At 48.1% G+C, this 14,999-nt stretch overlaps 1 protein-coding gene across 4 annotated transcripts; it reads left to right on the top strand.

Annotated features, from left to right (window-relative positions):
* Positions 1-592: 592 nt before the first annotated feature.
* LOC133102915 (serum basic protease inhibitor-like) lies at positions 593-13,855 on the top strand. 4 transcript variants are annotated; one of them, XM_061208045.1, is made up of 5 exons: positions 593-1,272; positions 2,408-2,476; positions 6,199-6,357; positions 12,842-13,055; positions 13,517-13,855. In XM_061208045.1, exons 3-5 carry the CDS (start codon positions 6,264-6,266, stop codon positions 13,548-13,550), a joined length of 342 nt encoding a protein of 113 aa, XP_061064028.1. In that variant the 5' UTR covers positions 593-1,272; positions 2,408-2,476; positions 6,199-6,263; the 3' UTR covers positions 13,551-13,855. The 4 variants fall into 4 exon arrangements, with proteins under 4 accessions (XP_061064028.1, XP_061064027.1, XP_061064026.1 ...); XM_061208044.1 differs by having other exon boundaries at positions 593-1,362; XM_061208043.1 differs by lacking the exons at positions 593-1,272; positions 2,408-2,476 and having other exon boundaries at positions 5,932-6,357; positions 12,854-13,055.
* The last annotated feature ends 1,144 nt before the right edge of the window (positions 13,856-14,999 follow it).

Genomic DNA, 14,999 nt, shown 5'->3' with positions numbered 1-14,999 from the left:
TGCGGGTGTCCGTGCGGGGGTCCCCTAGGGATTGAGGGCTCTGAAGCCAAGGGTTAGGTCACTCCAGCCCTCCCAAGTGTTGGGGACCCCTGCCTAGAGGTGGGGCTCTCTGAAGGCCGTAGGGGGCGCCAGGGCCAGAGACTGAGATTTCCGGGGAGAAATTGAGATTTCTCAATTCCTCCCGGGAGATTGAGATTTGGGGCCGTCAGACCAGGAGGCGGGCATCCTCTGAGAGCGGGACTGAGTCCCCCACTGCGCGTCCGCCTCCCAGGCACAGGAGCAGAGAAATCAGGCGTGTGCCCCGCGCTGGAGGTGGACCTGAATTGCACGCAGGAGTGCCTCTCGGATGGGGAATGCGCGGACAATCTCAAGTGCTGCCGGGCCGGCTGCGCCACCGTCTGCCAGATGCCCAATGGTAACCCCGGGGGACCCAAGCGGGGCGGGGGCTGGAGTGTGACTGCAGCTCCCGGTTCAGGAACAGGAGCGCTCCCGACCCAGGAGTCCCTGGCCAGGTCAAGGCGGATGGAACCAGATCCGCCCGGGGCTCTCCCTCCCACAGCCTGGAGACAAAGGCATCACTGAAGCTCAGCAGGGGTAAAGAGAGGCATCTCCACTCCAGGCTGGATTCAATGCTCTAGAGGAGGAGCCACTTCCAGGACACACTGCGGGGACATTGTTCTCAGAGGTCAGGGGACCTCCCCAGCCAGCTGGAGCTGCAGGGCCGTCCTGGTGAGAGAGCTGGATCCCAAAGCCTGGGGAGCACATCCTTATCAGCATTCTTCCCCTGGGGTCTCCCCCAGCCCTGGGGGTAAGACTTGGGGCACCTGGCCTGGCAAGACTCCCTGGATTCCTCTGTCCAGATGAAAATAGACTTTACAGATTTAAGAGAGCATCTTAAAGATGTGGAGTGAACATCTGAGAGAGAAACGTTGTTGCCCAAAGTCACGCCGCCATCCCTGGCTGCATAGGAGTCCAAGCAAGGAGGTTCAGGTTTTGCCTGAGTGGTTTGAAGAAATCAGGACCCCTCCCTGAGCACCCCTTCCACTTCTTCATCTTTAAAACACTCTCTTCTACTCTAAGGATTGAGTGAGAGAAAGTATGTGAAGCTTGGGTGTCATGAAAAATACCTGCTAGAGCTCAAGACTGGCCAGCAGGCCATGGGAGCTCCCATCGGAGCAGGAAGGGGCCTTAGACAGCGTGGAATTCAAGCTTCTCATTTTTCAGAGGGAAAAACAGAGGACTAGAAGCTGGCATATGACTGGGGGTCCCAAGGTATTATGATTACTGTTCTTTATCCAAATACAGCCCCTGTGATGTTCCCGCCTTGTGATTTCTCTGAAGATCCCTGCAGGGGCTGGGAAGGTTTGTAATCAGAGACCTCAGTCACTCATGAGCAGGGAGGTGGGAGGTGGAGGGAGGACAGGCCCCTCGAGGGCTCCTGGGTCTGGGGGCCTCTAACCTGGACCAGAGGGAGGAGGACCAGGAGAGGAGGACATTGGGAGAGAAAGGAGGATGGCAGACAGACAGACGAGAGGGGAGGGGGGAGAAGAGAGGAATCCCTGCTGTTAGGGGGGCCTCTGCTGCTCCCTGGTCTCAGATGGACAGACTGAGGCAGGAAGAGGGGCAGGACCAGAGGGCCTCCTGAGCTAGAATCCCAGTTGTGCCATCTGCTGGTTGTGGGTCCTGGGCAAGTCGCTTCACCTCTCTGAGCCTCTGCTTTCTCGCTGGCAAAATGGGATGAGAATCCCAGATGTTGTAGGGTTGACATGAGGCTAAATGAAATCATACATGTGAAATGTCTCAGGAGAGAGTAGACCCTCCACACACAGTGGCTTGTTTTGTGAGTACCCCGCTCCCGATGTCCTTCTGTCCGGGGGCAGCTCGGTACTGAGAGCTCCTGCCCTTCTCAAGGGAAAGGGTGTCTTTGTGCCAGGAAGGCAGCCCCTCCTGTCCCCCGCAGCTCATCACCCAGCTGTGTGCCCGTTTGACATTTGGCTGGGCTTGCTCCTGGGGCTTCTGGGCATTGAGCCAGCTCCCTTCTCCTTGACCCTGGAAGTGGAGCACAGGGTGTGTGTGTGTGTGTGTGTGTGTGTGTTAGTGGAAGAATGCGTGTCTGTGTGTGGATGAGTGATTGGGGGGGGGCTTGGTGCTACATGGCTGTCACTGGGAGTGAATTTATGGGAGTGAGTGAAGAGACTGTGGGTGTGTAAGCCCTCACACCAGCACTGCACTTCACAGCTTACAAAGCAGCAGAGTGCATGGTGCACAGATGCTGAAGCCGGATTCCTGGGTTCAAATCCTGTCTCTACCTTGTGTGACTTTAGGCAAATTACTTACTCTCTTAATGCCTTGGTTTCCTCATCTGTTACATAAGGAAATATTAACAATTCCTCTCCTTTTCTTTTAGGATTGCTGTGAGAATTAGATGAGTTAATGTACATCAAATGCTATATGCCTGGCACATAGAAGAGGTTAAGTAAGTATTAACTGTTGTAATTATTACAACAAAGGACTTTGACTGTGCAGGGAGAAGAAATATATGTCTGTTGCCTCCACTGCTTCCACAGCAACCCCACGACATGGGCAGCACGGATCTCATGTGGCACCTGAAGACACGGGGCTCTGGGAGATTTCTGGCCCCAGGTCACAGAGTTAGGAAAAGGCAGAGCTGGGACTCAAACTGGGGTCCAATAATCTCAAAACTGCTTGTGGAGAGAGCAGAGGGGAGAGATTTGCAGGCAATCTTCTTGCTCCCCTGAAATGCACTCAAGTAGGCAGCTCTTCTGTTTGTGAAACCAGGTGAAGGGTGGTGGGAGGTCATCCTCTGAAGCGTTCATCTCCCTGCTTCCCCTCTGCCCATGCCCCTTACTCCTTTTTCTACCCAGAAAAGCAGGTTTCTTGCTCTAAGCTGGACATCGCCTGCCCCCAGCTCAGCCTCTGCCTGAACCACTGCCAGGTAAACAGCACGTGTCTGGCCAGTTGAGATGCTGCCACAATGTTTGTGGAAAGGTGTCCTGTGTCACACCTGACTTCTGAGGTTGCTGGGGGTGGGGGGAAGCACACTGATACCCAGGTGTGATGACACCTGCAGGAGGTTGAAAAGGAGAACCTGAGCTAACACACTGCTGTTTATGAATCTGTCCATTGATTTACTTTCATCTGCTCAACGGCTATTCACTGAGTCTCTATCACTTGCCATGCACTGCTCTAGGTGTTAAGATGCTCTGTGAGTGAACAAATCAGACAAAAAACTCTCTCTAGGGGGTTTACGCACTACTGGACAATAAACAAAATAAATAAGCAAGTATATTCTGTGGATGTTAGAGGGAGATCAGGGTCCTGGAGAAAAAAGAAAACAGAAAGGGCATAAGGAGTACTAGGGTGGAGGAAGGGGGCAGGGAAGAGTGTTGCAGTTTCTACCTGGGACCACGAGTGAGGGCACCACCAAGAAGGCAGCTTATGAACAGAGAGTCGTGCAAATGCCAGAGGGAGACATGAGGCCATCAGGGGAGAGTGTTACAGCCAGAGGGGGCAGCAGGTGCAAAATGGGAGCATCTCTGGTAAGTTTCAGGAAAATCCAGAAGGCTGGCTTTCTTTTCCCAGAATAATTGTGGACGTGTCCACTGAATTCTGCCATGGAGTGTTGCTATGAAATGGCCTAAATATTTTTCTCCCTTAGAAGTTACTTCTTTGTACCGGAATGCCTAAAAGCCTCTTTGCTTATCCTTGAGTTTCAGTAACTGAACAAGGATATTTTGGTATCGTTCTGCATCATTTTTTCTTTTTTTTACTGGAACATGGAATGTTTTTTCAATCTACAGATTTTTTTAGGGAAGTTTTCTTGTATTACATCTTGAAATAAATTTTCTGTTCCAGTCGTTGAGTTGTCTATTTGAGACATCAATTATGTTAGATTATCTTCACTTGTCATCCAGTAGTTGTTAAAAGCATGTCTACAGGAGAAACTTAATTTCCAGCTTTGCCTTTTGCTATCTGTGTGATTTCAGACAAGTTATTTAACTTCTGTGGATATAGTTTCTATTTGGAGATAACAATGGAAGCTACCTGTGTTTGGAATCCCGAAGACCACACTCAGGTTTAATTCATAAAAAGACTCACAGGACACTAAGGTGTAATACTTAGGTTTACAGGAAATTGATACAGAGTCAAATCAACAAAGGGGAAAAATGCACGTGGTGAAGCTGGAAGGACCCAGGCACAAGCTTCCAAATGTCTCCTCCCTGTCCAGTCACAAAAAATCTGCTTGCTTCCCTCAGCCCAATGCATCCGAGCAGTTGCCAACCAGGGAAGCTCGCTCCTGCCTGGGAGTCAGGTTTTTACTGTGGTCAGTCACATGGGCGTATACTGCCTGCACGGCTGACCTCAGTTAGGGAAGCCCCAGACCCCAGAGGGAAAGCAGGCATTTCCCTTGTTTAAAATGATTAAAGAAGACAGTTTAGGTGATACTGACTATTTAACACTTCATGAAGTGGGAAGTCTCCATCCCCATGGGTCCAGAGAACTACAGAGCATTTACAAGGACCCAGAGTTAGGTTTTGGTTTGCTGACATGGCACCCCAGGCCGGAGTGGCTCATCTTGAATCTAGATATTTATTTCAACACAGGCCTGAGGTCAGATCCAGACATTCCTACTGGGAGTTGGGTGTCATATTGATGATCATAAGAGGAGCCCTGAATCTTTGAGTATTTACCACCCAGGGGCACAGAGCTGAGCATTCTCTATTCATTAGTCTCAAATGCGTTCACAGCATCCCAAAGAAATGGAGTTGATTTTATAAACAATCCCATTTTACAGATGAGGGCACCAAGGCCCAGGAACACAAAGTAATTTGCCAAACCCAGGTCCTCCTACTGTTGTTGGGGAGGAAACCTTTCCTTGCTTCCCTTCTAGGTTCCTTGACTGGTTTGGTAAGACAAACTAGACATAAGACAGATGAACAGGAGAAAAACAAATTTCACACGTACAGCATCCCCAAAGACCTGGGACCCAAAGACGGTCAGGCAATTGAGGCTTATATGCCATCCTGAGTAAAGGAGAAGGAAGTGAGGATTGGGGCTCCAAGGGGAGGAAGATAAATTCCAGGAAGATAAGAAAAGCAGATATCTGATTAACAAATGTTTGCCATGCTGGGCAGGTAGATAAGTGTTACTGATACTAAAAGCTATCTGGGATTAGCTCTCTTCCTGATACAGGCCCTCTATCTAAATCCTTTAGGCAGTTAAGGGAATAGTAATCATCTCTTCCTGAGTCTTTTGGGCCTTGAATGTCTTCAGCTCAAAATAACCAACACGCCATGTGGTATATTTTGAGGGGGAGCACGTAATCTGTTCCTGCTCATGGTGAAACATGCAGTTATAATGCCATGGGGTCCGACATCCCAGGTAAGTCTGTCTCCAGCATAAGATAGGAATCGAGGTTTTCCTCTCCCAAGGGTGTTTGCCACTGGTTTGAGGGTCCTGGTACTTCACTCACATCCAGACCCGAGGGTCTCAGTGGTAACTGGGCGGGGGCAACATGGTCGTTCCGAGCCTACAACTTGTGCACACAGCGTGGTGTGGTGCCAGCACGTGGAAATCTAATCTATCACTTCATCCTCAGGGGATGGGGAGAGACTCACGTTTGTTTCTGCAAAAGGAGTCCAGTGACTTGTACTTGTCGTAGGCTACCAGTGTGTGATCATTCCAAAGAATTAAGGTAAAGGCAGAGAATTAGGAAGGGACGCAGATCAGTGGGAGAGAATGTGGGGCTTTCTGAGATTCAGCTCTTCCCGATCTTGGCTCCTCTGCCGCTTTCCCAAGGTGCATGGGAAAGGCAGCTTTTCTCTGTGCCTGCTGCCCTTCTCCTCCACCCCGGTGAGTCTCCTCCAGGCTTGCTTTCAAAGCGTGGTTCTGAGGACCATTTTACAGAAGAGGAAATGTGTTGGGGACACACCTGTAACGGTGAGCCTGTTAGGAATGCAGCTTCTCAGGCCTCACCCAGACCTGGGGGATCAGAATGTGTATTTACTTCCACGGACCCACGGGCAGAGTCAAGTCTGAGAAGCACTGTTACTGAGCATTTGGCCCCAGCAGGCAGAAGCAGGACCAGGGGAGGTGGGGAGATTACGCAATGTACAGGACTGAGCCCAGCTCCTCCCCTTCCTCACTCCCCTCCTCATTGCCTGTCCCGCCCCTCAGCTGGGGTGGGAAAAGCTCTGTCAGCCCCCAGCTTTCCTCAGAAGCCCTCCTGCAAGGCCACGAACATGAGCCGCCTCTGCCTCTCTGCATCCCTTCTCGTCCTCCTGGGCACCCTAGTGGCCGGCACCCCGGAGGGTGAAACCAGCAACCAGGCCCAAGGTAAGTCCTGACCCACCTCTCCTCTACAGGCTGGGGGGAGGGGGGAATGAGGGGAGTCCGTGGAAGGCGCTGGGGAGCAGGGGTGGGGTGGGTGCTGACAGCCCTCTCTGGATTTCTCCCAGGAAGTTGGGCAACTTAAACTCCAGGGACATTTCGTGACTCTAAAAAAGAAATCATTACGCTTTCAGCTTTAAAACAAATTATCCTGCCTAACTCTACAAGACCGGGGACCCCATCTCTGAAACTCTCTATTCCTGGTCTCTGCTGTGTCCCTGAACCTCACTGTAGTGTAATAAAAAGGTCAATATTTGATCTTTGTCCTGGTTCCAAGCCCAGGCCTCCTGAAACCCTTGGAATTTACTGTCTTTTGTATGGTAATGAAAGTGACCTCAGATAGCTTCAGGATGGGGCTGGACTCCAGAAAATCCCATTTGGTGATTGGGGAGTTAGAACCCTCAACCCCCAGCAACTCTGGGGAAAGGGGAGGGTACTGAGGGAGAGTTCAGCCATCAGTGGCCAATGATTCAATCAAATTGCTTACCTATTGAAACCTCAATAAAAAAAACCCTAAACTTTGGGAATCGGAGAGCTTCCAGGGTGGTGAACATTCGAGGTGATGTGAGGGGGGACTGTCCTGAGGGGGCATGGAGGCTCGGCACCCCTCAACCCCCCTTTGCCCTATGCGTCTCCTACATTCAACTATCCCTGAGTTTTATCCTTTCTATCAATAATAACCCAGAACTGTCAGTAAAGGACTTTCCTGAGTTCTATGAGTCATTCTAGTACGTTATTGAAAGTTGAAAGTGGGGTCCCAGAGCCCCCAGATTTATAGCCAGTTGGTCAGAAGTATGTGTGACCCAGGGACATGTAGCTGTCATTTGAAGTGGTGGCTATCTGACGGCATTGAGCCTTCAACCGCTGGGGTCGGCGTTAACTCCGCGGATTTAGTGTCTGAAGTGAGTTGACTTGGGGGCCACCCAGTTGGCGTTGGAGAATTGGTGGGTGTTGGTAGAGACACCACATATTTGGTGTCAGGGAAGAAATCCAGACTCATACATCCCTGGGCTTTGGTGGCTGGGATGAGGCTCAGGTACAGGGGAGTAAAAGTGGGGGGCAGTGCTCCCAGAAATTCTTACCAGTTATCTATATTTTAAGAGTTCCCTGCAGATGTCAGGTGCTTCATCAAATGGGTTGTAACAGGATCATATACTGACCTGACCTTACTACTCACTTGCTCTGTGACCTGAGGTCAGTCACTTTTCTGCAGTTTCCCCACCTGTACAAGACATAACTACCAAACAAGTTCTTACAAGGGATTATCCATCATGAATATAGAGTTTTTTCACGTTTCATGCCCAATAATGTCCTTTTTCCACCAAGATGTCTTAGTCTGAAAAAATTTGTCTACCTAACTCCTTCCTTCAAGAAAAAATATTTAGGGGTCAATAATGACATTATTTCTCCATTATTATTGCAAGAAATGCAACACTTCTGTGACTTTGCTCTTGGGGTCAAGGCTGTGCTTCTCCCAGGCTGTTAGAATATTAGTAAAAACTCAAGGCCCTTCCCCTCACCCCCATGTCTGACTATTATTTTATTATCCTCTCAGGATACAGAATATTAGAGCTAGATTCATAATTATCCTGGCGTGCTGTTACCGAATGCACATTTGTGTGCCTGACGCACAGTGAGGGCAAACAAACCGAAACGTGTGAGCTTGAAGCAGAGAAAGGTTTATTGCAGGGCCATGCAAGGAGACTAGGCTGGCTCATGCCTTAAAAACCCCAAACTCCCCCATGGTTTTCAGGGAGGGAGAAGTTTTTATAGGCAAAATTTGGGATGAGAGCTGCAGGGTGTGTGACTTTCTTCTGATTGGTTGGCGGTGAGGTAACAGGGCAGTGTTCCAGGAATCTTGTGCTCAGCCAGAAGTTACCATCCTCCACCTGGGCGGGGGACTTAGTTCCTGCAGAAGAACTCAAAGATGTTGATAAGTATATTCCTTCTGGAGGAACCTGGACACTATTGTTTCTTGACTGCTTCTCCTTTGTTTCTGCATTCCCTCACATCCCTGATTAGCAACTGTTTGAATCTGCCGTTTGGTGTTCTGGAAGGTCTAGGAGGCTGAAGCCTTTTTCCTGCAAATAAGAAATGGAGGTGGAGGGCAACACAGAAAGACTTTTGTGCCCAGAACCCCACAGGGTCCTGCTCAGTTTCAGTGCCCCCTCATCAAATAGACATTTAACTAACAAGAATTTAATTATATTCATTCTACTCAATGACTGTGCACTTGGCATGAGTACGAAATGGGAGATTCATTCATTTGACAAATATTTATCAAGCCCCTACAAGCCACTGTTCTTGGTATGGGGGCGCAGCTGTGAATAAAACATAGCACAAGAACCAGTGCCCTCTAGGAGGAAGACAGACAATTGAGTAGGTGGAAATAGTATACCAGGTCATGGCAAGTGTGTTGAAGGTAGAGAGTGATGGGGGTAAAGGAGGCTGTGCTCCTTCTGTAGACTGGTCAGTGAAACCCTCTGTGATAAGGAGGCGTTGAGCAGAGGCTGCAGCAAGAACGTGCCTGGTGTGTTTGAGCAGCAGCCAGGACCAGGGTGGCTGGAGCTGAGTGGGTGAAGGGGAGGGAGTGGAAGGAGATGAGGCAGAGAGGCCATGGGGGCAGGTCCTGACCAGCTTTGTAGGACTTTATAAGAATCAGAATTTGACTCTGAGAGAGATGGGGAGTCACTGAGGGATTGGTCACGGGAGCAATGGGATAGGACTCAGGGTTGTATCAGGGTCTCTGTGGCTGCAGTGCGCAGAGTGGCCTCTAGGGGGCGAGGGGCAGAGACAGAGGCCCATGGGCAGGCTGCTGCTGTGGTCCAGGTGAGCCATGATGGAGTGTGTACCTATGTTGTTCCCTGGGTGGATCCCAGTTCTCTTGAATAACATGACTGAGTTGCTCTGTAGAGGATAATTCTGTTCCTTAATTAAACAATTAATTATCTTTCCTTTGCTGTTTCCTGATACATAAATGCAGTAGTATGTGTTCATTATCTAAAACTTAGACAATAAAGAAAAACATAAAAAAGTAAATCAAGATTTCCAAATCCCGCAACCCAAAGATTACGGATACATCCTTCTACTCTGAGGTCCTCATGTACAGACACTAATTGACTTGCTCATCCAGAGATGAGGAGGGAACAGTGCAACCCCGTGTCCTCTGGAAGCGCAGCCTGCCCTTTCCTCACCTCCTCAGCCTCCAGAGAGAACATGCTCCACCTCCGTGGCTGGGCTGGGACTAGGGTGAGGTGAGAGGCACTCACCTCAAGCCCAGAATTTAAAGGGAAGCTAAAAAAACTTATAATGCAGATAAATCATAATTGATTGCAATAGTGTAAAAAATCAAATATTAATGCAAAAATCCACCATGCACTCAATGTGAATGTTTTAAATAAAGACAGGATGTGACCCTGCACTTGCTTGACCTGCCTGTTTGCTTCACTCTAATCCTGGCCCTGCTCGGCTGAGACCAAGAGCTTTACATTGAGACCTGAATATGCCTCATTCCTGATTGCAAGTTCAAGTGAAAATATTATCTTCTATCAGATGTAATTTTCTGCTTCAAAGAGGAAACTCTTCTTTTAAATAGAGAATTGCCATTCCTTATGTTTAAGAAAGCAACTTTCCAATCGATGCCAAGGTTTTCTCATAAATGAGAGCTTTCCCTCTGCTCTCTGGACATTTATGTGATTAGCCTGTGTTTCACAGGATTTTCTTTTTGGTTAATTGAAGGGATTGAGAAGTCTGTGGCTGAATAGACACATTGAATAATTCAGAGAATTTGAGTTCCTATCTTAAATGTTCATCAAGATATTTTACATTTTGACAACTTATGTCTAAAATATATAATTATTTTTCCAATTTCTGACCAATACACATTTTAAAACATTACGTAGAATAAATGTGTTCTTGATATACTACAATTCTAAAAGGAAGCCATTTACTTAATCTGAGGCCCCAGAAAAGAAGCATCATGTGTCCCAATGATGGAAAACCTGACTGTGTTGATGTCCAGGGTGGTCCCTGGGGACTCGTCTGTTCTGCATTGGTGTGGGTGGGTTGAAGGGCTTTAATTGTGTCCACAGGTGATTTTTAGCTTGGACACTGCCCTGGAATATTAAATTAAAATTGAATGAGTGCATCTAACAATTACTCTAATAACTAATATTTATTGAGTATTGATCGATTGCCAGTTACTTGACGGATATCATCTGTAATCCTCTCAACAAGTCTGTAAGGTTGGGATTATTATGCTCATTTGTATGATTAGGATGCTGTGGCTCAGAGTGGTTACTTGTCTTCCCTCAGGTCACACAGCCAAAGAGTGGGTCCTCTAAGACCCTAAAGAATATAGTCCAGGGATTTGCACTAGATGTTCCTTGAGACCTGGGGGTACTCGGGTAGGAAGGGGTGAGAGAATGGCTGGGGGTAGGTAGTGAGAGGGCTGAGGATGGGGTTCCAACCCAACACCCAGGTTTCTTTTAATAAGTTTTCCTTTGAAAGAAGGGATCTGTTGCTAAAAAAGGGATTGACACTCATATCTTCACGGCAGGAGTTTTAAGCTTTACAAAACTAATATGTCACTGGATGGAGTGCTTCTTTTACTCCACAATATGCTGCAACCATTTTCTTTTTTTTTTTTTTAATTTTTTATTTATTTATTTATTTATTTTTGGCTGTGTTGGGTCTTCGTTTCTGTGCGAGGGCTTTCTCCAGTTGTGGCAAGCGGGGGCCACTCTTCATCGCGGTGCGCGGGCCTCTCACTATCGCGGCCTCTCTTGTTGTGGAGCACAGGCTCCAGACGCGCAGGCTCAGTAGTTGTGGCTCACGGGCCTAGTTGCTCCGCGGCATGTGGGATCTTCCCAGACCGGGGCTCGAACCCGTGTCCCCTGCATTGGCAGGCAGATTCTCAACCACTGCGCCACCAGGGAAGCCCTGCAACCATTTTCTGATGTCAATACATATTCTTCTACAATATAAATTTACTCATTATAAAAATTGCGGTACATTTTATTTTAAATATTTCTTCTTTCATAATTGAAAAAGGAATATATGCTCATAAGAACTTGAGAGGATATAAAGATGTGTAAGGAAAGTTTTAAGACTCCTCTTCTTGCTATGTGTTTGTTTTTCCAAACCACCAAGCAATTCTCGAATTCTCAGGGAACACTGACTGGCTTTCCTACCATCATACCAGTTCTAAGGCTAGGAACCTGGAAATAGTGTCAGATTCCACAGGTTAAGGACTGTGTCCCACAGGTCTCCTTCCATCTTCAGAGGCCAATTACAAGTCCAGCTTGTCACTCATGCTTCTGACCAACAACTACATATCAGAGGTTCCCACGACCACCGTGGAGTTAAATTAATTTGCTAGAGCGACACAGACTCAGGGAAACGTTTTACTTACAAGATTAACAGTTTATCATAAAAGGAGATAGCTCAGGACAACCATATGGAAGGGCTGCATAAGGCAAGGTAAGGGGAAAGGGCACGGAGCTTCCACGCTCTCTCTCATCAGTACACACCCCCCAAATCTGCTCCTGTTTGCCAACCAGGAAACTCTCCAAATTTAATGCTTTTGCGTTCTGTGGGAGGCTTCATTACATAGTCATGATTGATTAAATCATTAACCGTTGGTGATTGATAAACTTCCACCCACTCTCTTCTCCCTGGAGGTAGGCGCTTTGGGGTGTCGGGGTGAAAGTTCAACCATCTGATCAGGCACTTGTTTCCCCTGGCAACCAGCCCCCATCCTTGGGTTACCTAGGGGTTTTCCAAAAGTCACCCTCTTCACATAACTGAAGACACTTTTATTGCTCTCCTCACTTAGGAAATTCCAAGTGTTTTAGAAGCTCTGTGCCAGGATGGAACGAAGACCAAATATATATTTCTTATTATAAATCACCATATCACACCTCTCAAAATTCTAGTATTCCCACCCCCATGAGATAGCCAAAGTAAATACACTGTATGTGGAGCCTTTCTCCATTATAGCATGATTCTTTCATACTTTTTTTAATAGTGGAAAATTTCAACCATACTCAAAAGTACAGAAAATTATATAATAAACCCGATGTACACATTGTTCACTTTCAGCAATTATCAACATATGGAGAATATTGTTTATGTATGTCCTTTTTTTCCCCCAGAGTTTTTTTAAAGCTAATCTAAGGCATCATGCCAATCATTCCATAAATACTTCCTGAAGGGTGTATGGTTTTTTACATCATCACCATGTCATCCTCACACCTAACAACAGTAATAATAATGCCTCAGAATGCAGACCATTAAATGGAGGTTTCACATTTCAAGCTCTGCTAATGCCCCACCCCCAGCCCCATCATTCTCTATTTCAAGACACTGGTGGTTTCAGTTGCTGACCCTGTAGACCGAGCTGTGATCACCATTCTCATAACTGACCCAGAGCCCCTCCCAGTCCCTGCAGCCCTGCGCCCTGCCTTCTGCCTGGAGCCTCCCTACACGGGTCCCTGCCGGGCCCTGTTCATCAGATACTTCTACAACGCCAAGTCTGGGCTCTGCGAGACCTTTGCTTACGGTGGGTGCAGAAGGAAACAGAACAACTTCCTGGATAAGGAGGACTGCATCAGCACCTGTGGTGGCCGCAACAGGGCCCTAGGGTAAGAAAGGGGGCAGGGCAGGGTGGGAGGGGAAGGTCTGGGGAAAGAGGTGGAGCTCAGGGGGCCACACACCATTCACACCTGCACAGTGTCTTTTCCCCCTCACTGCTGCCCAGGAGAAGTGGCTGCAGTGTCCTGTGAAACTACACACTCAGCACATCCTCCATGGACCAGCTTGGCAGAAGGTCACAACTGGAATCGCCCTCTAGATAATCTAAGCCACTCATCTCTTCTCCTTTTTCAGATGGGAACACTGAGGCAGCCACGCTGCACAGTGGGTCTGCAGTGCTCCTGAGTGCCCCACCTAGGCTTGGCAAACTGGTTTTTTTCTTGTTGGTCATCCTAGTGTCAGGAGTACTGTGCTGGCTCATTTCTGCGACGGTCAAGGCTCTGTCAGGGTGTAGACTATCAAGGTCAGGGACTTCAGTGATGACAATCAACAAGTTCCTTTCTTCTTGCAGAGAGCCGGGCAGCTGGGCTCCCCTGAGATGGTGACGTCCTAGGAGGCCCCACACAGGGCTGGGCTCTGGCTTCTGAAAGAGTTGAGCCTCTTCCTCTGCTTCCTTCTCAGACCTACCCTCTTCAGCAGAACCCTGCCTCTTTCCTCACCTTCATCCCACTCTCCACCATCACTGCACTCCTTGGAGGGGGCAGCGATGGAAGTTCTGGCATCCAGTTCTGAGCGTCAGTGGTGGCAGAGGATTTTTCAATAAAGAAACCCCTTTTCCCCACAGTGATGTTGAATATTTATCTGCCTGTGGCTTAAATCTTATATTTAATAAATTCTTTTCCTAATTAGACTAACTGGAGTGGATTCTGTTGTTTGCAAGTAAGAACCTTCACCACTAGGGTCCATGGAGATGCTGGTCCTTCTCATTATTCTGTAGAGCAGTGGGCACCACCCCTTTTCCTGTCCTCAGACTGGGCCCTACCAGGTATAGGAAGCAAACTCATTACAGCACCATTTACCTCTGAATGGCCACCCCAAGCTACACAAAAACCCGGGTGAGAGACACCTCAACATGAAAGCTTTCGTTCTTCGCTTCTTGGACCAGGTCAAATTTGGGGGCAGGTTGTCCTCCCGGACTCTCAGAAGGAGAAAGGAAGGAGCATGAGACTCAACTGTCCACTTGCCCAAGGAACCTCCTTCCCTGAGGTCCTGTGGTAGGGTGGGGATTGCCACTTCAGTTAAAGAAAAGCATCTACCCATTTAGTGAGTGCTTGCCATGTGCCAGGCTCTGTGCTTAGCATCTGTCTGACGTTATTTCATTTAATCTTCCGAGAATCCTTTGAAGATGAAATGGAGGTATGGAGATGTGAGTTGGTTTCCTGGAGTTACTGTAACAAAGCACCATGAACTGAGTGGTTTATTTATTTATTTTTATTCTCTCCCACTTCTGGAGGCTAGAAGTCTGAGATCAGAATGTCAGCAGGGAAATGCTCCCTCTGAAGGCTCTAGAGAATGATCTATTCCAGGCCATTCTCCCAGCTCCTGGAAGGCCTGGCTTGTGGCAGCCTAAGTCCAGGCTTCACATGGCATTCTCCCTGTCTGTGACCTACTTTGCCCTTTTTATCAGGACACCAGTCATATTGGATGGGGGCCCACCCTAATGAACTCTTAACTTAATCACCGCACTAAAGATCCTATTTCCAAATAAGCTCGCATCCTGAGTTCCTGGGGTTAGGACTGCAACATCTCTTTTTTGGTGGGGGACACAGTTGAACCCATCACAGTGAATAAATGGCAGGACCCTAACCATGACAGCCTAGCAGACTGCCCCAAAGCTTTCGTCCTTTGCAGGGAGGAAGATAGTTAAGAGCCCAACTCCCCAGCGAGTCTGTAAAGATCCAGAGCCTGGATCTGCCTTAATTTGCAGTTCCTAAGAAGCAGAGGGAAAGTAGTTTGTTGGATAAGATGGGGGCGGGTAAGAAAGGGCAGGAAAG

The sequence above is a fragment of the Eubalaena glacialis genome, chromosome 13 (assembly GCF_028564815.1).
Source record: "Eubalaena glacialis isolate mEubGla1 chromosome 13, mEubGla1.1.hap2.+ XY, whole genome shotgun sequence".
Lineage (NCBI taxonomy): Eukaryota > Metazoa > Chordata > Mammalia > Artiodactyla > Balaenidae > Eubalaena > Eubalaena glacialis.
The sequence above is the reverse complement of the archived record's forward strand: the minus strand, read 5'-3'. Positions and strand labels throughout refer to the sequence as shown.

What these genes read in the sequence shown, in the direction of transcription:
- LOC133102915 (XM_061208042.1), top strand. Translation starts at nt 5,937, where the DNA reads ATGTGTTGGGGACACACCTGTAACGGTGAGCCTGTTAGGAATGCAGCT. An exon ending in AACCAGCAACCAGGCCCAAG is followed by an intron (nt 6,358 to 12,841) that starts GTAAGTCCTGAC and finishes TAACTGACCCAG; the next exon opens with AGCCCCTCCCAGTCCCTGCA. An exon ending in GGCCGCAACAGGGCCCTAGG is followed by an intron (nt 13,056 to 13,516) that starts GTAAGAAAGGGG and finishes TTCTTCTTGCAG; the next exon opens with AGAGCCGGGCAGCTGGGCTC.